At 42.7% G+C, this 22132-nt stretch overlaps 2 protein-coding genes across 3 annotated transcripts in view; both read left to right on the forward strand.

The window, feature by feature from the left end:
* The first annotated feature begins 260 nt into the window (after window positions 1-260).
* On the forward strand, window positions 261-15976 carry LOC308323575 (cytosolic phospholipase A2 gamma-like). 2 transcript variants are annotated; one of them, XM_080775308.1, is made up of 14 exons: window positions 261-468; window positions 1546-1656; window positions 5885-6027; window positions 6814-7000; window positions 7480-7585; window positions 7712-7852; window positions 8487-8552; window positions 8971-9111; window positions 10108-10254; window positions 10383-10466; window positions 11045-11199; window positions 13878-14049; window positions 14303-14471; window positions 14596-15976. In XM_080775308.1, exons 1-14 carry the CDS (start codon window positions 358-360, stop codon window positions 14603-14605), a joined length of 1743 nt encoding a protein of 580 aa, XP_080631434.1. In that variant the 5' UTR covers window positions 261-357; the 3' UTR covers window positions 14606-15976. The 2 variants fall into 2 exon arrangements, with proteins under 2 accessions (XP_080631434.1, XP_080631435.1); XM_080775309.1 differs by having other exon boundaries at window positions 1549-1656.
* Window positions 15977-21170: 5194 nt separating this feature from the next.
* Window positions 21171-22132, forward strand: part of LOC308324743 (carbonic anhydrase-related protein 10-like) — a 101158-nt gene continuing 100196 nt past the window's right edge. Inside the window, exons 1-2 of the mRNA XM_080776991.1 lie at window positions 21171-21559; window positions 22015-22089. Of these exons, the coding sequence (XP_080633117.1) occupies window positions 21499-21559; window positions 22015-22089 (136 nt within the window). The 5' untranslated portion in view covers window positions 21171-21498. The remainder of the gene's footprint in view (window positions 21560-22014; window positions 22090-22132) is intronic.

Consider the following 22132-nt stretch of genomic DNA (forward strand, 5'->3'; position numbering starts at 1 on the left):
TTGCGTGCATTCCATATTATAATGGGATTGCCACATGTAAGAAGATCGGACCCTTTTCGAACACATTCGAGTGTGTGTGTGTGTGTGTGTGTGTGTGTGTGTGTGTGTGTGTGTGTGTGTGTGTGTGTGTGTGTGTGTGTGTGTGTGTGTGTGTGTGTGTGTGTGTGTGTGTGTGTGTGTGTGTGCTCGTGCGTGCGTGTGCGTGCAGACCAAAGACTATAGGAACTGTATTCATTCAACAGAGGAAGTGCAGAGCGAGAGAGGAATTGGGGGCACAGTCGTTGAACGGACAGCGAGAGGATTTAACTTCCCCACAGTCAGCCGTCACTGTGACCTGCTGCTCTAAGCTGTTGCGTCATGCGGTGCAGAAGGATGCGCCAGGACGTTGTTTTCATGTTTCTTTGTGTCATTTTGTTGACAGAGTCCTCGGAGCAGACGGCAGACAGCATGACAACAACAGATCCCAAGGTGAAGCCCAGTGGTGGAAAGTGACTGGTATACATTTACTTAAGTACTGTACTTAAAAATACACCTTTGAGGTATTTGTACATTACTTGAGTAATTCCGTTTTTCAATATTTTTACTTCTACACTTCTACACACATTTCACTCCACTGCATTTATTTGAAAACTTTAGTCACTGTAGTTACTTTGTAGATTTGGATTATTATTACAAAACCACTTCAGCCTATACATTTTGTCCATTAGAAAATAGCCACAATGCTATTTTCTAAATATTTTTATACATTCGAACTTGTGAAATGGGACATTCTGCATAATGAGTACTTTTACTTTTGGTATTTTAAGTACATTTTGTTACCATTACTTTTGTACTTTTTATTTATTTTAAGTTCCGAACTTTCTACATTGCAGTATTCTTTGGTTTGAATGCTCAGACAAATAAATACAAATTATTTAAGCTTAATTTATACCAGTAAGACGCGCTGAAACAACAGAGCTTCTTAATACAGCACAGTTGAGAAGCAGGAGTTAAACTATTATTTAGCATCAGGCAAAAATAAATTAATAATAATAATAATAACAAAACGAAAAATAAAACGAAAATAAAACACATTACATACAGTTAAACAAACAAATGCACAATGCAGAGCAAGATACTTGAAATGCAACACATTGAACTGATTTGGATTCTACACACTTATTTGTATTTCATAGACCTTGGAAGGTCCTGTTAAATAGGGATCTGAGTAAACATGCACGCGCACACACACACACACACACACACACACACAGATGAGCAGATGGATGTAAAGTGTTTATCAGAGGAGGAAAGTAGAAACACCACCAACCCTTATCCTGTCTACAGTGCTATAGAAAAATACTGCTTCTCTCAAGGACGTACGAACAATACACACACACACACACACACACACACACACACACACTGCAATTTTGAAATGCTGTTATATCTTGGCTGATAAAAGGTTTCGTGAGGGACGTCATTAAACCAATCTAAAAGAACAGAACTGGCTGTTTTCCTGGTCGTATCAAATAGTGATTACATGCTGTTGTTGTGTCTATTCAGCAGTACATCCGTCAGTCCCAGGATCTGTGTTCTGGAGAGCAGCAGTATGTCCAGGACAGGAAGCATGTCGTACTGGAGGCCTTCAACAGACTGGGCATCAACTGTACACTGGTACTGTAGTGTGTTACCCTTTCATGTCAAGGAACCCCAAATGTATTTGGCTGTCAAAAAACCTTAAAAAAGAAGGCTGATCTACAAGCTCACAGCTCAAAGTGACAGCGCTGTGTGCTTATAATAAGGTCGGCTATTTTTTAATACCCTACAGGGGTGTCCAAAGTGTGGCCCGCGGGCCAAATGCGGCCCTGGGATAAATGTCATGCGGCCCGCAGCTTCATACCTCAATTGTATTATGAACGGCCCCGCCCAACAGTACAGTATTTTTTTTTCATCCGGTGATTTTGTAACCCATTTTTCACCCGTGTGTCAATTATTTAATGTGATCCTTGGCTCTACACAGCCTCCACCAACCTAGTCCCCATATATGGGGGACAAGGGGAGAGCAACAGACTTGAACTCATGCTTCCTTCATGCCTGAGTGTCCAAGTTGCTCCTTTACACCTGACAGGGGGGAGTTTCCCTGGTTGGACGTAGTGCGTGGAAGGAACCAGTTCCTTTCCCCTCCATCAGGCGCCCCGGCTGGCTAGGGGGAGGCATTCAAGTTTTTTAACCTGGGCATTTCCCAGAATATAATTTTCAAGTGTTCCTTGTTCCTTCTTCCTTGTATTATTATTTTTACGTTGCTCCTCTGGTTACATTTGGTAATGTGACATATGGCTGAAAAAAGCCCATCATTATCTACCATGAAATGTTCTATGAGCAGGGCCTGGCTGTAAACAAGTTCTTGAGCTTAGTCCAGTTACCCTGGGGTAAACATAGTAGGCTACCTTTCCGCCTGCTGTGACTTCAATGTGAAACGGTGCACTGCACCACCCCCTGGTGGCTGACAGTAGTATTACCTATAACAGGGACGTGCATGTAAAATGCATTGGCCAGTTTGTGACTAATAAACTTGACCTTGAATGACACGGTGTCAGTCACTATACTTTTGTTATTTTACTTTGGTTTGTTTTGTGCATTCTTGGGTAGAATGTTCGTACTTTTATAGGTCGTGTTTTAAATGTGAATTTGGGATTATAAAACAAGGTGTGAAGTGTACACTTAGTCATGCGTTTCATTTCATCATATTAAAATACAGTAATTTATTAGTGCATTTTGTCTCATCTAGACTGTTCCACACTGTTGTGTAGTATGGTTATTCTGACCTATAGTACATTTTGAACTATTTGTGTAGCTTTTATTGTCTTTGCCATAATCTGGCCAGAATATGAATGCATCAACCAGGGAGTTGTTGTTGTTGTTGTTGTTGTTATATTGTGATGAAAACAAGTTAGGATGAGTTGTCTCTCTGATTCATCCAGGGACATCCGTCTTAGTGGGTAAAAATGTATGTTGGTTGAAATCAGGTGATATTCTGGGTCAGATGCATAGAAAAATATGGACAAAGCGTTCCCTGGGCGTAAAATGAAGCCTGTAATTCCTTGCACTGTAAATCGCCTATGGAGGGTTTTTTTGGGCCCAATCACGAGTGTGAATGGGTGAATGTAATGCACAATCTATGTAAAGGTGTGTGAATGTAATGCACAATGTAAAAGCACCTTGGATAAAAGCACTATATCATCAATGCACCATTTACGGTTACCGTCCATCTGTCTGCGTCTCTGCGTGACTCTGAGGAACCGGTTTCGTGTCAGCAGCTCAGAGGCAACAACACACAATGTGAAATTACAGGTTTTACCGTCTGAACCAGGGGTGTCCAAAGTGTGGCCCGCGGGCCAAATGCGGCCCTGGGATAAATGTCATGCGGCCCGCAGCTTCATACCTCAATTGTATTATGAACGGCCCCGCCCAACAGTACAGTATATATTTTTTTTATATCCCGTGATTTTGTAACCCATTTTTCACCCGTGTGTCAATTATTTAATGTGATCCTTGGCTCTACACAGCCTCCACCAACCTAGTCCCCATATATGGGGGACAAGGGGAGAGCAACGGACTTGAACTCATGCTTCCTTCATGCCTGAGTGTCCAAGTTGCTCCTTTACACCTGACAGGGGGGAGTTTCCCTGGTTGGACGTAGTGCGTGGAAGGAACCAGTTCCTTTCCTCTCCATCAGGCGCCCCGGCTGGCTAGGGGGAGGCATTCAAGTTTTTTAACCTGGGCATTTCCCAGAATATAATTTTCAAGTGTTCCTTGTTCCTTCTTCCTTGTATTATTATTTTTACGTTGCTCCTCTGGTTACATTTGGTAATGTGACATATGGCTGAAAAAAGCCCATCATTATCTACCATGAAATGTTCTATGAGCAGGGCCTGGCTGTAAACAAGTTCTTGAGCTTAGTCCAGTTACCCTGGGGTAAACATAGTAGGCTACCTTTCCGCCTGCTGTGACTTCAATGTGAAACGGTGCACTGCACCACCCCCTGGTGGCTGACAGTAGTATTACCTATAACAGGGACGTGCATGTAAAATGCATTGGCCAGTTTGTGACTAATAAACTTGACCTTGAATGACACGGTGTCAGTCACTATACTTTTGTTATTTTACTTTGGTTTGTTTTGTGCATTCTTGGGTAGAATGTTCGTACTTTTATAGGTCGTGTTTTAAATGTGAATTTGGGATTATAAAACAAGGTGTGAAGTGTACACTTAGTCATGCGTTTCATTTCATCATATTAAAATACAGTAATTTATTAGTGCATTTTGTCTCATCTAGACTGTTCCACACTGTTGTGTAGTATGGTTATTCTGACCTATAGTACATTTTGAACTATTTGTGTAGCTTTTATTGTCTTTGCCATAATCTGGCCAGAATATGAATGCATCAACCAGGGAGTTGTTGTTGTTGTTGTTGTTGTTATATTGTGATGAAAACAAGTTAGGATGAGTTGTCTCTCTGATTCATCCAGGGACATCCGTCTTAGTGGGTAAAAATGTATGTTGGTTGAAATCAGGTGATATTCTGGGTCAGATGCATAGAAAAATATGGACAAAGCGTTCCCTGGGCGTAAAATGAAGCCTGTAATTCCTTGCACTGTAAATCGCCTATGGAGGGTTTTTTTGGGCCCAATCACGAGTGTGAATGGGTGAATGTAATGCACAATCTATGTAAAGGTGTGAATGTAATGCACAATGTAAAAGCACCTTGGATAAAAGCACTATATCATCAATGCACCATTTACGGTTACCGTCCATCTGTCTGCGTCTCTGCGTGACTCTGAGGAACCGGTTTCGTGTCAGCAGCTCAGAGGCAACAACACACAATGTGAAATTACAGGTTTTACCGTCTGAACCAGGGGTGTCCAAAGTGTGGCCCGCGGGCCAAATGCGGCCATGGGATAAATGTCATGCGGCCCGCAGCTTCATACCTCAATTGTATTATGAACGGCCCCGCCCAACAGTACAGTATATATTTTTTTTATATCCCGTGATTTTGTAACCCATTTTTCACCCGTGTGTCAATTATTTAATGTGATCCTTGGCTCTACACAGCCTCCACCAACCTAGTCCCCATATATGGGGGACAAGGGGAGAGCAACGGACTTGAACTCATGCTTCCTTCATGCCTGAGTGTCCAAGTTGCTCCTTTACACCTGACAGGGGGGAGTTTCCCTGGTTGGACGTAGTGCGTGGAAGGAACCAGTTCCTTTCCTCTCCATCAGGCGCCCCGGCTGGCTAGGGGGAGGCATTCAAGTTTTTTAACCTGGGCATTTCCCAGAATATAATTTTCAAGTGTTCCTTATTCCTTGTTCCTTGTATTATTATTTTTACGTTGCTCCCCTGGTTACATTTGGTAATGTGACATATGGCTGAAAAAAGGCTGAGAGACACTTTTTGTTCATAGCACACACCCGATAAAAGACCATTGATTTGAAATATTGACGATGATATGATGAGTTCAATAGAATCATTTAAATGCGATGTGTATATGTGACTTTGTTATAGACTAGTCCGACGCTACATTATGTGACTTTGTTATAGACTAGTCCGACGCTACATTATGTCAGGAGATATAGTAAGGTTGGCCCTTGGGTGTTTTAATATTTTCTAATATGGCCCCCTTTGAAAAAAGTTTGGACACCCCCTAACATATGGTTACAGTATACAAAATGTACAGTGCTCTATATCTCTATCTTCCCACGTGCGTGTGTGTGTGACACTTGCGGCTGCCACGTGCCACCCTCTCTCTGACTTAACTCTGCCTCTGTCTGTCTGTCTGTCTGTCTGTCTGTCTGTCTGTCTGTCTGTCTGTCCATGTCTGTCTGTCCATGTCTGTCTGTCCAGGAGTGTGTTCCTCATGTAGCTCTGTTGGCATCAGGGGGAGGCCAGAGAGCAGCGGTGTCTCTGCTGGGTTCGGTCAGTCAGATGGCGGCAGAAGACCTGCTGGACACTGTGCTCTACCTGGGGGGAGTGTCTGGATCTACATGGTGATTAGTTTCACACACACACACACACACACACACGCACACGCACCCACGCACGCACACGCAACAGTGCACACACTCATACGTAGTGGATCACAAATACCTGATTTTCTGCCTGGTTTTTTGAGCAATTTGCATGAAATGTTCATTGTCTCTGTGTAGCTCAGTCAGTAGAGCTCATGCCTTCAGACCACAAGGTTGTGTGTTCAATTCCGGCTACTGTCAATTCAGCTCGTCAGTCTTGTCAGAGAGAGAAGGATGAGGCTGGCAGGGCACTGCGTCAGGCACCCAGAACTTGAGGCAAGTAAATTGACCTTATGGGAGCCAACCCAGGGCAAAGCCAGGAGGGGAAAGAATCGTACCACCTATGTAGACGTGCTGCGGCGCGACAGCTTGGCTGACAACACTGCAGATCTCAAGAACCTGATGTTGGATAGGAATTTGTGGAGGGCAGCGATCCAGGAATCCCGAGTTGGCGTTGGCTAGACCTCACTCTCACAGCAAGAAGAAGAAGATTTGTGCATATTGTTCTTATTGCATATTGTCTTCTTTATTGGTCCCGCCTTATCGCTGCTTGCAGCTATATTTATATATTATTATGCTCAAGCGCTGGAGAGACAAAGGCCCTGTGACTGAACAAACACACTAATGATTACTATCAGAATATAGTGCTTCAAACTGTACTGTGCCAGATGAAGGATTTTTAATGAAAGATGAATTCATTGAATTCCCTGTCAACCAAATGTCTCTGTCTCCCCTCCCCTCCCCTCCCCTCCCCTCCCCTCCCAGGTCCATGGCGTCTCTGTACAGTGATCCCATGTGGAGTAGGGACACTATGACAACAGTGGCTGGTATGCAGGGTTCCGGAGTGGAGTTGGCAGAGGTTGTGTCCTGGCTGGAAAAGAGGGCCAAGGAAGAGCACTTCTCTCTCACTGATATCTGGGCGGTTATCACCGCTGCTGGCATCATGAAACAGGTACTGTAGCCTGTATAACCCCATAGCATCCATGTTGTTGTTGCTATAACATTTGGGTGAAAATATAGTTTATAAACCCCTTGGGGTCCCCGTGCAATGAAGTATACTGTAGGTCTTATAAGTGGGTAACCAGCTCAGTGGCCTTGTGGTTAGAGTGTCCGCCCTGAGACTCGGAGGTCGGGGTTCAATCCCTGGCCGGGTCATACCAAAGACTCTAAAAATGGGACCCAGTGCCTCCCTGCTTGACACTCAGCATCAAGGGTTGGATTGGGGGTAAGTCCCTGCGACATACTAGCGTCATGTCCAGGGGGTGTACTTGTACATCAAGCTGCCTCACGCTACAGAAACAGGAGATAGGCTCCTGCCCTATATGGGCCTCATGGCTTGCCAAGGCTACTTATAAGTGGGTATACAATAATACATTCCACATGGATTCCACATGAATCCTGCATGTTGACATGTTTCATTGTGTTGAGCAGATGGATGTGAGGTGTTTATCAGAGGAGGCCAGTAGAAATGCCACCAACCCTTATCCTGTCTACAGCGCTATAGAAAAATACTGCTTCTCTCAAGGACTTACGAACGGTATACACACACACACAAGGACAGAAGTGGGTTTCTCATGAGAAAATGTCTTTCTTATGTCATTGTGGTCCTTCATCCTCACACATTCTCCCTGTCTGTCTGTCTGTCTGTCTGTCTGTCTGTCAGGTTCATGGTTTGAGTTGACACCTCATGAGGCTGGTTTCACAGAGCTGGGTCTCTTTGTTGAAACGTCTCACCTGGGCAGCAACTTCCAGGCTGGGGAGCTGACGCAGAGGAAGCCTGAGATGGACATGGTCAAACTACAAGGTGTGTGTGTGTGTGTGTGTGTGTGTGTGTGTGTGTGTGTGTGTGTGTGTGTGTGTGTGTGTGTGTGTGTGTGTGTGTGTGTGTGTGTGTGTGTGTGTGTGTGTGTGTGTGTGTGTGTGTGTGTGTGTGTGTGTGTGTGTGTGTGTGTGTGTGTGTGTGTGTGTGTGTGTGTGTGTGTGTGTGTGTGTGTGTGTGTGTGTGTGTGTGTGTGTGTGTGTGTGTGTGTGTGTGTGTGTGTGTGTGTGTGTGTGTGTGTGTGTGTGTGTGTGTGTGTGTGTGTGTGTGTGTGTGTGTGTGTGTGTGTGTGTGTGTGTGTGTGTGTGTGTGTGTGTGTGTGTGTGTGTGTGTGTGTGTGTGTGTGTGTGTGTGTGTGTGTGTGTGTGTGTGTGTGTGTGTGTGTGTGTGTGTGTGTGTGTGTGTGTGTGTGTGTGTGTGTGTGTGTGTGTGTGTGTGTGTGTGTGTGTGTGTGTGTGTGTGTGTGTGTGTGTGTGTGTGTGTGTGTGTGTGTGTGTGTGTGTGTGTGTGTGTGTGTGTGTGTGCGTGTGTGTGTGTGTGGGGTGTGTGTGTGTGATTTTCAGTGCACAGTGTCTTCTGCCATTTAGTAAAGGTGTGTGCGTGCGTGCATTTTGTTCAGGCATTCTGGGTTCTGCAGTGGCCGATGAGGCTGTGCTCAAAGGCCTGCTCCCTCCATGGATGACTGGTAATAATAAAACACCAACAATTAATTCAAAAGGTTGATATTAATGTTTAAATGTTATTACCGATTGCCATGGCTTTTCATGATGCAGTTTGTTTTAGAAAATGCATCACTAGCAAACTCACGAGTGTTCACTAAATGTAAAAATGGAATTGACACTCATATCTCCGCCATGAGGTTTGCATTTCTAAGCGTATATTATTTCTAGCATATTTACAGTACATGAAAACAATTAAATCGTTTTAGCACCTTCCTCTCTGTGCCTGTTGCTTGACAGTGAACAGGAACTGTACGGAGAGCAAACTGTTCTCCAGCAATATAAACACAAAGTTCAGCGTGTTCTGTGTGTGTGTGTGTGTGTGTGTGTGTGTGTGTGTGTGTGTGTGTGTGTGTGTGTGTGGGTGTGGGTGTACACTTTCAGCCCTTGGAAATGATGACAGTATTGCACACGACTACATGCGTGTGTATCATATTGTGGACAAACTAGTGGCCCTGATGAGGAACCGAATGCAAGATCCTGTTATTCTCACTAACCTGGATGACCTGCAGGAAGCACTGCAAGGTACTGATGATAAGATAATGTTATTCTCACTAACCTGGATGACCTGCCGGAAGCTCTACAAGATACTGATGATAAGATGAGAGAAGAAAGATTCTAAAGCTATAACATTAATGACTAATACATGTTTACCTCACACTGGAAATGCATTCCTAAAGAGCTATAATGGGGAGACATGATCCTCAGGTCTTATTGTTATATAAGGAGGAAGAAGTTTAAAAAAAAAAGTGTACAGTATTTGTTAAAATGTCGTTTTTATGTGAACACATGCACTCACCAGTTCATTAAGTATGCCTGGTTTGCCTGGTGGGTGGTGGTGGGTGGTGATCCACCTGAACTGAAGCCGCAACCACAGCTGTAGTTGTATGATAAAGGGGGAGGGGTTAGGGGAGGGGCTGATAATGTGATGTCACTATATTGCTGTTTTTTTCATTGGCACGTTTGACTGTCAAGGATTCAGCCTCCAGGAATACATCATACATCATTGCACATAAAAACTACTCCAGGGTGTCTAATGAAGTACTGTCACCTCATAGACACATGAAAAACTGGAAAAATACAAAAATGATGGCACTCCATCTTTAAAAACAGCCAACATGTTTGGACTCACAGGAGTCTTCATCAGGGCAGGTATATGCCCTGATGACTACTATAGTGGTTATAATATAGAGCTATTTAAAACTGAAATTAAATAAATAAAACCACTTACTGCACCTTAAGCGAGAGGACAAGAGAAGAGTCCTTTGAATCCAATTGTACTTCTCTCAAATCAGTCAGCTTTGAGTTAGCTCGGAATATTATTTGCATAATTTTATAATACTGTATCGTTACATTTCAGACTAAAGCAGGCGCTGCACATCAAAGTCAGAGTGTAGCAGCCTAATACTTAATTTATACACGGACACGCAGCAAAGTGTAAATCAGTCTTTAGTTGAACTTATAAATGACCACAGGATCTCCATTTAAACCAACACTTCTCTGATCGCTCTCTCCTTCCAGCCAAGGTTAACTATAATGAGTCAGCACTGCTGAAGTCAAAGAGTCCAGAGGAGAAGAAAGAGCTGTTCCAGAATCGCACTGTAGAGCTAATCAAAATCTTAGAGGTGTGGTGCCAAGGCTTGCCAGTCGGACCATTCAAAATGTATGGTCAGTATGCCATGATTGATTGATTTGAATTGGCGGATAGATTCATAGACTTATTGATTGATACATGTATAAATCCTTCTATGTAATTTGATTTGCTTGATATTTATTGTTTTTTACTTTTTCTATAGTCTCTTGGCTGGTCAAACATGTTATTCCTCTGGTTGTGAAATGGGAGTGGGGAACCGTCGGCAACTACCTCTACCAGCACCCAGGTGAGACTGAAGAAACGTGCGTGTGCGATGACGAGTGCGATGAAGAGTGTAAATGAGAGAGGCTTGGGATACGAGAGAGCGTGGTACGAGGGAATGGACTTTGGGGTGCTTCTGCGATTGGATGCGTCTACGATGTACTGTAGTGTGAATACGCTGTCGGACTGTATAGGCTATATGCTTTGACCCTGTTTGCTGTATAGTATTATCATGTAAATTAATCTATATAAATCTTCTGGTGAAGATACATTCCCTGGTCAACTTACACTTGGCCTCTACAAGAGTTACTATGGGTTTGTATAGGATTAGGAATGACAAAATTAATATAAAATATCTAAATACTGAATCAAGCAACTTCAAAACTGTCTGGTGGTGCACACAAAAGCCAGAGTAGATAGTAGTAAAATGGCCCCAAACACGTTTGAAAGTGAAATATCCCTTAAAGTGGTCAAGAGATTTATTTATGGGAACTAATGCTCTTGTTAAAACAGGGCTTTCTACTCTCGTAGGAGTTATAGTCTAATTATATACTGTAGGACTCAAGTGATTCACGTAATGTGAGATTCTTCTTTCTGGAACAGATCCTGCAGTTCCATCGTGTCTTCATTCTAAAGAGAGAATCAACCTGATGGATGCTGGACTGCTGGTCAACGTGGGTTACCCTCCTTTCCTGGGAGACAAGAGAGACATAGACCTCATCATAGCACCAGAGTACAGTGCTGGGGACATCTTTGAGGTACTGTGTGTGTGTGTGTTGCTTCTAGCCCTCAGGGCGTCTTACTGGTATTACTATGCTTGTGAGGTCCAAATGTCTGTTTAAACAGATTTTAAGAGTTAGGCTTAGAATTTGGAAAAGATTCGGGTTGGGGTTATAGGTGTTAGAGTGATTGAATGAGCTAGTGAGTTAGTCCAGAGACCAGAGAAGAGGGAATCTTTCATTGCTCTGGAAACCACTAATATAGTTTGAAGTGTATAAGTTAAATGAGTAATGTCACTTGTCAATCAATCAATTCTTTGTTGTCCAAGTAAAAGTTTGATTACTGGCACTTCATAAATAAAGCACAACAGGTTGAAAGGTAAAATATTTTTATTAGAAAAGGAGACGTATTATTGGGCAGCCAATATACACAAAATTATACTCTGGATACAGGAACCTACGCTGGCTTGGTGTGAACTTGAAACTATGTCATGTCCTACCACATCACTTTTAGCCTTATTTTCATGTAAGTTGCCTATTCAACCTAAAAGAACTCTCAACTAATCCAATTGTTGTCTCCACTCTAAGAATTTGGTCTCAATTCAGAGTTGCCCTTGGACTCAGAGGAATGTCTAACCATAGTCCTATTCATAACAACCGGTCACCCTTTCCCTCCACCCAGATTTGATGCAGCCTTTTCTCTGTGGCAAAGATCAGGCCTTGTTAAGTTAAGGGACCTTTATACAGACAACATATTTTGTAGTTTCAGTGAATTGTGTGTAAGGTTTAACCCCCCAAACTCCCCCAAAAATCTTTTCCGATACTTCCAGGTTCGAAATGTTGTTAAAAATAATAATGCATCCTTCACAAATGCCCTCCCCAACTCATTAACTGACACAATTTTGGACATTCCCATGTCTGGGAAAGGCTTAATCTCAAAGCTTTACATCTTAATTTCTAAACATATAGCAATCTCTGTAGAGTAGACAAACTCAAAACAGATTGGGAACATGAATTAGGTAGAACTTTAGATGATGAAGTCTGGGAGGAGGCTTTAATGAGAGTGAATGATAGCACGTCATGCGCTAGGCTGAACTTAATACAATTTAAAGTTGTCCACTGTATTTTTTTCACTAATTTCAAACTTTCTAACATATACCCCAACATCACAGATTCCTGTAACAGATGTCATGTTGGTCACATGTTCTGGTCATGACCCTGCTTACAAGGTTACTGGACGGCTATCTTTAAACTGGAACATAGAGTTGTCACGATGTGCAGCGATGGCGTTGTTTGGGGTTGTACCAGGTCACCATCCTATTGGTAGGGGTATAAAACAAAATCTTGCTTTTATCACTTTATTAGCAAGAAGAAGGATTCTATTGGAGTGGAAATCAGCACTGTCCCCTAAAGCATCTATATGGCTTAAAGACCTCATGATGTATCTAAACTTGGAGAACATTATATTCAATTTGAGGGGAACACCAGGAAAGTTTGACCAGGTATGGGGCGGCTGGGGCCCTATGATTAAACATATAACTGAACTAAAGACGCTACAGGAGACTACTATCAGCTCCACACGTTGACAAGCTCCAAAAAAACAAACAGTGTACAGTACGTATACCATATGTGCCATGAGGAAGTGCCAGGAGGGATAGCGAGAAACATCATAATTATTATTTGTTTTTGTTTCTTGTCTTTTTGTTTGTAATTGTATGGATTTTTTGTCGTATGTTACACGCTGTATGTTGGACCAAGGGTGGGGGGGAAATGTAAGACCACAAAAGAAAAAAGAGAACAATGTACTTTTGACATGAATTGGATTATATTGCACTTGTTTGTACCTCATCTTGTCAAAAGCAATAAATAAAAGGTTAAAAAAGGAAAGGAAAGGGGCACGGTGGCACAGTTGGTAGTGCTGTCACCTCACAGCTAGAAGGTCCTGGGTTCGATTCCCGCTGGGGACGCTGTGGGCACCGGCGGCGTGTTCCCTCCCCTGCGTCATCAGTGCCCATACCCGAGGCGGGGGTTGGCGATAGGGCCTTTCTGTGTGGAGTTTGCATGTTCTCCCCGTGTCCCCAAGGTTAGATACCCTCACAAAAACATGCAGTAATCCTGGTCTCTAAAACTACCTCCCCCTGGCCAGCCGGGGCGCCTGATGGAGGGGAAAGGAACTGGTCGGAATAACGTGTCCCTTCCACGCGCTTTGTCCGGCCGGGGAAATTCCCCTCTGTCAGGTAGCTTGGACTCCTCATGCATAGAAGGAAGCATGAGGTCAGTCCGCTGCCCCCCCAGGTTGGCAGAGGAAGTGTAGCACCCAGGATTACATTAGATAATTGGCACTGGGTGAAAAGAAAACTGGGTTACAAAATCGTGGGATAAAAACTTTATAAAAAAAAAGAAAGAAAAGGAGGCCTGGGCCATGGCTCATGCAGTGGTCCAGGCACCTTGGCTGGCAATCCAGTCTGGCAATGTGCGATTCCCGACCCGACGGCCTTTACTGCATGTCTTCCCCCATCTCTCTCCCCATTTCCTGTCAGCCTACTGTCTGTCCCTCCATAAAGAATATAAAATAAAGGCGAAAGCCACAAAAGAAAAACATTTCAAAAAAGAAAAGAAGACCAGTGGTATATATATATATATATGTATGTTTTACCCTACATGTGTGTACCCAAGGTTAACGTCAGATCAACTCACAGCCCCTCTACCTTCCCCAGACCCTGACCCTGGCGAGAGACTATGCACACAAGGTGAACAAACCTTTCCCAGAGATAGATGACAAGATCCTGGATGAGAAAGATTGGCCGAAAGACTGCTATGTTTACCAGGGAGAACAAAACCAACCCACCATCATCTACATGCCTCTCTTCAACAGAAAGAACTGTAAAGGTCTGTTAGACAAGGTTATTCGGAACGCCTACTCTTATAAACTGACCATGTGAGGGAGTCAGGGAGAGAAGAGCATTGATTCCGTATTGATCCCACCATTTGAATTCACCTCACACACAATGTAAAGATACAACGCTGGAAAACGGAGACATTTGCACGCACGCACGCACGCACGCACGCACACACAAAATGGAGAGGATACTGTACGTTAAAAAATATAACCCATCAGCCAGACTCCTCATTTTTCTTCTAGATGCAGAAGAGGTGAGGGCCAGGATGGAGGAGTTCTCCACATTCCAGAAAAGTTTCAATCAAGGGGAGATGGAGTTCCTGATGGAGACAGCTGGAACCAACATGAAGAACAACAAGGAAACTATCCTGACGGAGCTCAAAAGGGCTGTTCAACGAAGACAGGATAAGACGTAGGACGTGTGTGTGTGTGTGTGTGCGTGCATGCGTGCGTGAAGAGAATTAATGAATGAATGAATGAATGACAAGTCGGCACTTAGAAACTAAAGTCATCGTTCTCTCTATTCTTTTCTCTAGAAACTCTTAGGAACTCGTTGAAGACACCATTACCTGCAATCATTCTCTCTACAGACAGCCACACTGAATTGACTGCAACATCACTGCACTGGAGCTCTCGTAACTGCCTTCACTGAATATATTTACATTGAGTCTGCAAAACTAACCATAGAGTGGAGCTTAAAATGCAAACCAAATTACAAATACTTTTATTATGACAATGACATTTAAAAAAGAATGGTTTGGTTTTAGTCAGTGGCTAAATTGTGGGGGTCTTTGTCTTCAGTTTGCATTCTATTCATTTGAGAGAGTTATGTATGGATTTAACCACTTAAACTGTACTTCCCCAATTAGCCGATCTACAGGCGCTGTGAGCTTATAGATCTGCTATTGTTTGCACAATGTTTTCTCCAGAATAAGGACACTAGGGTTCAATCAACTGTCTTGCTTGATGTTGGTGAACTTTAGCTGAATATTTTGTGTAAGGCCAGGTAAAGCATGTTCATTAATGTAATATTTCATACACTAAAGGCAATTATAGATGATTTTCATGAGGCTAAATAGAGATTTAAAAGTATAAAAATACAGAAATAAAACATGATAATTAGTATACTGTATGTACGTTGAATGTGGAAAAGTTAGATCAACAGTTGTACAGTGCAATAATGTACAACAAAAAAACACTTCAAACATGGACCCAACAACATGGGAATGAAGCCTGATTTATACTGTGTGAGACAACCCCTGGGAGACAGGTTTTCTGCCTCGTTGACAGTATTTGGAACACCTCACAGACTCAGCTTGGCTCATGCCTCCTAAAATTCCTAGCGGCTCACACCGCGTCATCGATGTCACACGGCTTTGATTTGCTGACTGACCTGGGGATACACCCAAGCCAGGTTTTAAGTATAAATGCCCAGAGCTGTGAGCCATGAGTCATGGCTTATATCACACAGTAGTACAAATTAGGCTCAATACATGCAGCGGAACACACTACCTGACCCAGTTCTTCTCCCTGCATGCTGAGCAGGCACCCAAACCAACCTGTAGTTGCTATAGGTCAGTGACAGAGATTGCTTTTCCTTGCAGACTTCCCTCGCCCACAAATATAGACAGTTGTTTGTTGAAATGCCCAGCAAAACCTGGAGGCAACATAGAGGATTTAAAAGTCTCTAAGGTGGTTGGCAGGAACTTCTCGAAATGTTTTCTTAATATTTGTGTGGGAATAGAGGTCTTAACCTCTGGCAGTTAACAAGAAAAGACTGAGGAGAGACTGAGGAGAGACTCACAGCTTTTATAGCTGGGGAGCTGGCTGGCACTCCGCACTCGTTTCCCAGTGATTGAGCCTGGCAAAGTAACACCCCTCCAGCAACATGTTGAGCGAAGAGCTTCGGCTGCTGTGTGTGTGTGTGTGTGTGTGTGTGTGTGTGTGTGTGTGTGTGTGTGTGTGTGTGTGTGTGTGTGTGTGTGTGTGTGTGTGTGTGTGTGTGTGTGTGTGTGTGTGTGTGTGTGTGTGTGTGTGTGTGTGTGTGTGTGTGTGTGTGTGTGTGTGTGTGTGTGTGTGTGTGTGTGTGTGTGTGTGTGTGTGTGTGTGTGTGTGTGTGTGTGTGTGTGTGTGTGTGTGTGTGTGTGTGTGTGTGTGTGTGTGTGTGTGTGTGTGTGTGTGTGTGTGTGTGTGTGTGTGTGTGTGTGTGTGTGTGTGTGTGTGTGTGTGTGTGTGTGTGTGTGTGTGCGTGCGCGCGTGTGTGCGCTTTTTAAGACTTTCACTCGTAAGAGACCACACCTTCGCTCAAGATCAACAGTTTATTTAAACAGAATGAGATGAATGCGGAATGGAGTGAGGAACCCAAGGTAGGGAGAGACTCAGGGTGGGGGTGTAGTCTCTGGAGTTGACGGCCATCTTTGCTCTACTCGGAATGAGCGGAAGGAGGAGGTTGGGGTGGAGGAGGAGGAGGATGGCGAATTTGAAGAATAGTGAAAATAGCCGATCTACAAGTGCAGTACTCACAACCCATGTTTGGTCTGCCGTGGGGCTATAATGATAATGAAAGGCAGGTGAGTTTGATAAGGAGGGAGGAGTGGTTAAGGTCAAGCGAAAGGAGGCCTCTTCTCCCGAAACTGCGTTGTATTAATACAACATCCCTAATGAAGCTTAATATTGTTGTTTTGCAATGTCAGACAATAATCATTTCTAACTAAGAATGTTGTCTTGTTGCTGCCGCTGAAAATTCTCTGAAGATTCTTTAAAGAACTTGACAAATATTGAAGCTATTTTAATTACCTGTTTGGTATTTCCCCTGAAAGTTAGCTTTGGAAGCAGTGAAATGTTTTAATGTTTTGGGCCATGTCACACACCAAAGAGAAACTCAAGTACTCAACCTATGTAGAATACTGTAAAATAGCATCCATTTTATTGTTATACAATCCACCAGTAAATGTAATAGTAGCTTTCAATGCCTAGATTCTTGTTCTTCTTTTGTTCTGCTATACAAACATATCTGAGACTCTACTGAGGATCTGTCATCATGACCGGTGTAGATAATAATAATAATAATAACTTAGATTTATATAGCGCCTTTCAAGAAACCCAAGGACGCTTTACAAGACAAGATGTGACTAGATGTGAGTTCAGAGCCTAATACAGCATATACAGTATTCCAATAAAGATGTATTGGCATAGACACTGTCGGCAATGATGCCCACAGGAGCCAGATAACAATATTATGTAATGATCACAGAGAACAGATTTTTAAAACTAATAATGCAACGCCGTGTCAGCCACCTACACTAGCTAATATAATAATGTAGCTTAACCAAAAAACGGTGACCTAATTCATCATGCAACTTGGGTGCAATCCACAATTAGCCTCTGTCGAAACTGATGTACCACAAATTAGCGGATAGGATGATAACAACAAAGAGGTGAGAACTATGTCCCTGTACATTTTCATAATGTAGCTGTGAGGTGATGGGATTGTCTGTTTATGAGGCTTGTTTACATTAACTATATATACTTATACTATGGCGTGATGCAGCTAAGATCTAGAAGAATTCTAGAAGAATCTACAAGCTGACCTATTTCTTTTAAAGACAGAATATGCACAACAACAAGAGCTAAATAGTATGGATATTAAACATTTGCCAGTTTGTTGATAGTGATACAGTATAGTGGAGTCTACTGTTTGTGTAAATCTGTCGTGCATTCATCCATTGTAAGTCATTTACAAACAGGAACCCTTCAAAAGCTGTAACTATGTAGGTATAGTTTGAAGCTATGGTTTCACTTTAGCAAGGGTTTGGCTAAGGAAAATTGTTGAACTGCTAAATTAAATTGGCCCAGTGTCAGTATTTATTTAATGAGTTCACTCCAAGGGAGCAAGTGATGAAATATAATCCATTGCTCTTGACACAAGTTTTTCCCAAACTTTTGCAAACTCTACCAGATCAAAGAGCAAAGTCGGGGTGATGTTAACAGTGGTAGAGCCTGCTGACAGCTAATTTGTGACAGTATTCAGCACTTTGGCTGCCAGCTTGGAAGGGTGGGAGAGCCAGCTGAAAGTGGACAGGCCCATGGCTGAACAAACAACCTTCTCATTGAGGACCTCAATAGCCATTCATTATTTTACCAGCCAAAAGCTCAACAAACCTTCAAATACAGACCCACTCAAAACATCTCCACTCAGAATACACCACTGCTCTTATATGGCAAATTTATAGTTTGACAAATTGACATACAGTACACTTGCTGAAAATAAAAGATGTTCAGTGTGGCCGAAAAGGGGGCTCATGCAGAGGAAAGCAAAGCCTATCATCTTGACCTTGTTGAATCAAATTCCTCTAACAATACAGACTATCCTTTGACAACAGACTCCCTTTTAATTTTATGGAAGAGCTCTTACTGTAGACAAAAGCAGTCAAACTGTCAGCACAATAAGGTGCTGTTCCCTGAGCTTACCTCTTTAAGAACTTAATGAATCTTGTATACCTGACAATCAGAACTGGGTCCTGCAAACATCTATCATTTTGACTCTTTGAGGTGTTTTTTTATGGACAGTTTCCTTTCTTCAGAGATTAACCTTTTTAGGATGCAAGTTTGTTTTGTATCTTCTCCAAACATTTTCAGTGACACTTTTATGGAATGAGCTCCGGTATGGTAGAATGTCTTTATCTTTTTAATTGCAATTTATTTTTGCCTAAAACTTAGTTATAATGAAATTTGATGACTTCTAATTATACGTTCTGCCTTCAAGGTAATTTTACAGAAGCGGCTAATTGCATTTTCTGGCACCCTTGTATGAATGTAATTCACTATAATTTTTGTATAATTTTCAACAAGTCTTTTGAAGTCTACTCTGTATCTGTATATTTTAGAGGTGTCCTGTGAATTATTTATATGACAAATCCTGTGGGGAAAAGTATGTGCCTGTCATATATAAAGAGCACCAGTACAAGTAACAACCGTTTTCCATTGTTGGTTTTTCAATACTAAATTAACTATTATGGTGTGATAACAGTGATATATTAAAACACGCGCCTCTATTGTGTCACATTTCACACTTTAACTGACACTGTGAGGAGTCACAGTTTCAGACTTTTGACTGAATCCCTGAAGTCAGAAATCCACCTGGATGGAATGATATCTCTGCACCCACCATCAGGCGCCCCGCCTGGCCAGGGGGAGGAAATATAGAGAACAGGATTACTGCATGTTTTTGTGAGGGTACCTACCCTAGGAGATACAAGGAGAACATGAAAACTGCACACAGAAAGGCCCTTTTGCGGTGGCACGGTGGCACAGTCGATAGTGCTGTCGCCTCAGCTATAAGGTCCTGGGTTTGATTCCCGTATGGGGGCACTGTGGGCGCTGGGGGCATGTTCTCTCCTCCGCGTCATCAGTGCCCATACCCAAGGCGGGGTTAGCGAAAGGGCCTTTCTGTGTGGAGTTTGCATGTTCTCATGCAGAAGGAAGCATGAGGCCAGTCTGCTGCCCCCCCCCCCCCCCCCCCAGGTTGGCAGAGGAAGTGTAGCGCCCAGGATTACATTAGATAATTGACACTGGGTGAAGAAAATGGGTTGCAAAATTGTGGGATAATTCTTTTGGCAGATTATAAACAAGGCATAAAATTACAAGACCCCTGGGCCCTGAGATATGGTTGAGTACAATTAGATTAGGTAGCCAGTCAGTCAACAAAGAAGTTGGATATAGAATAGAATTGTCACAAACTCCATGACAGAAACTGATGCTTTCCAGGTAAGTCATAACATTTGTTAATAGGTAGGCTACAGTATATGTACACAGTAGGCTACAACCTTGTCCTGCAATATCACAGTCCAGTCAATAATTATGTTTAATTTTTAAAGGAAATAGACTATTTCAAGCCAAACTGCTATATTGTGCATGTTCACAAGGCCTGCTGTGTTTACCCTGGAATTTTAAAGACCTCTCGGCTATAATCTATGGGTAGGCATATAAATAATACAACTGAGTTATTATCAAAACCATCACCTATAGCTACAAAGTAAGCCTATAGCCTATGTATGACTGCAGCTGTAGTCATTATTTTGTTTACTGATAAATTAGTTTATTTTGTTAAGAGTCGAGTACCAGACGTTTGCGTTCACGTCATTTCCGGCCATCAGGCCTTATATGGTCATGTGAGTAATTGAATTGAATCGAGTAAAGCTCACTAGTTCTTCAGAGTTGTCGCTTCCGTGAGAGGGAGGCTGTTTGTTTGTTTGAGAACGTTATTAAAATGACACAAAGTGCATTTTAGAGAGAAACTGGGGACCTGAGACGCTTCCCAGGTTCGAGAATAGACTTTTACCAAGGTCTAACAGGCTTTATTTCGGTAAGTGGTTACGTCGTTTTGTTTATTTGCTGGTATTAAAAAAACAGCGCACAGGAGTGGAAATATGATCAGTGGGCTGTGGAAGGTACTTCCACAAGGCGTCAGAGAGAGACACTCGCTGCAAGCATTGGACCAGGGCTAGCATGCACATGCAGTGCATGCATTGACAAAGTTCAGTCATTTATGGAGTAAAAGCCCAGTGAAAACGCTAGAGGTCACACGACGTCCATATACAACAATAAAGTTACAGGCAGCATGTCTAGCAAGTCGACTGCAAATATAGTCGTGGATATAAGACTTGATCCAATCTAAAATAAAATTATTAAAAAAAAGATCGCTTCAACAAGAAGCAATGAAACTAAAGTAACCCAAGACAACGGTGTACCTACGGTTGTTACTTGTTATATAGCCTATCCAATCTCAAATGAGACTGCTTTGTAGGGCTGCAGATAGGCTAGCTCATCTTTTCACTATAAGTGGTCAACGAGACTATAGCTCCTTTTGCACAATATGCAAAAAATACTATAGCCTAATGTTTTCGTTTTGAGCTGGTTGACGATTGTGACGTATTATATTTAATTAAGCCATATCATTCGAATTTTGAAATTGAAACTGATCTCTCTCTCTCTCTCTCTCTCTCTCTCTCTCTCTCTCTCTCTCTCTCTCTCTCTCTCTCTCTCCTCTCAGCTGTGTCCAACGAGCGCCCTGCTGCGTCGTCGGGACGGGAACGGGAAGGAAGTTGTGCGCGTTGCAGGGGAGCCGAAAATCATTTTGATAACATTGTGAAGGACATTTCACCCCAGGCCAATTCAGCGACATTGCTTTTGGTTGCGTCTATAAAAATCAACAGTGTCGTGTTATACTCCTTAAAACAGTTAAATCCAACTGCAAAATCAACAGAACGCAGGTGCAGCCGGGGCGCAGTGTGACAGCTTTGAAGTCTCTGGAGGACGGTGAATCGGGTGGAAGGGAAATGACTGCTCAAAGTTTTGCGTCTGTTGTCCAGGAGTGCGACTTGACCGATTACCGCTGTGCACAAGCTTGAGCAAAGAATTGAGCATGAAATGAACGAAGAATGCATATCGTTTGGGACATATCTCTGGTTTTTCAAGCATATTTCATCTGCACATCATCAGGTAAGCACTAAGCAGACTGCGTCATATAGCCTACAGTAAACAGGGATTTTGACAGGATTTTAACTGAACTGATTGAAATAGTGTGGTAGACAATTACGTGTCTAATAATTGTAATAAATAATGTACACCACACTAATTTGGGCACAAGAAGTTATCATTCCAGCCACACACACACACACACACACACACACACACACACACACACACACACACACACACACACACATACACACACACCCCCCTATGTGTCATCAATACATCACTTTCTTTTTGGACAATCTCTGTCGATCAATTAATGTAGGTTTATGTCACCCTGTTTCTGTCATTATTATGCTCATATCTTGCCTTAAACTCTTCAGACAAATAATTCTCCATCCTTTATGAGCATTTTATTGGCACAACATGTCAAGAATTGTTAAATCTGACGACAACTGTAATAATCTCTTTGTCCACAGCTCAGGCTATCACGTCCAAGCTTCATGACGGTTGGTGGGCGTATAAAGATGTTGTCCAGGGCAGCTTTGTTCCAGGTACAGTAAACACACCTCAGCCACTCTCCTTACCTGATGAGTT

Source organism: Protomyctophum bolini, assembly GCF_963924005.1.
Source record: "Protomyctophum bolini genome assembly, chromosome: 11".
NCBI lineage: Eukaryota > Metazoa > Chordata > Actinopteri > Myctophiformes > Myctophidae > Protomyctophum > Protomyctophum bolini.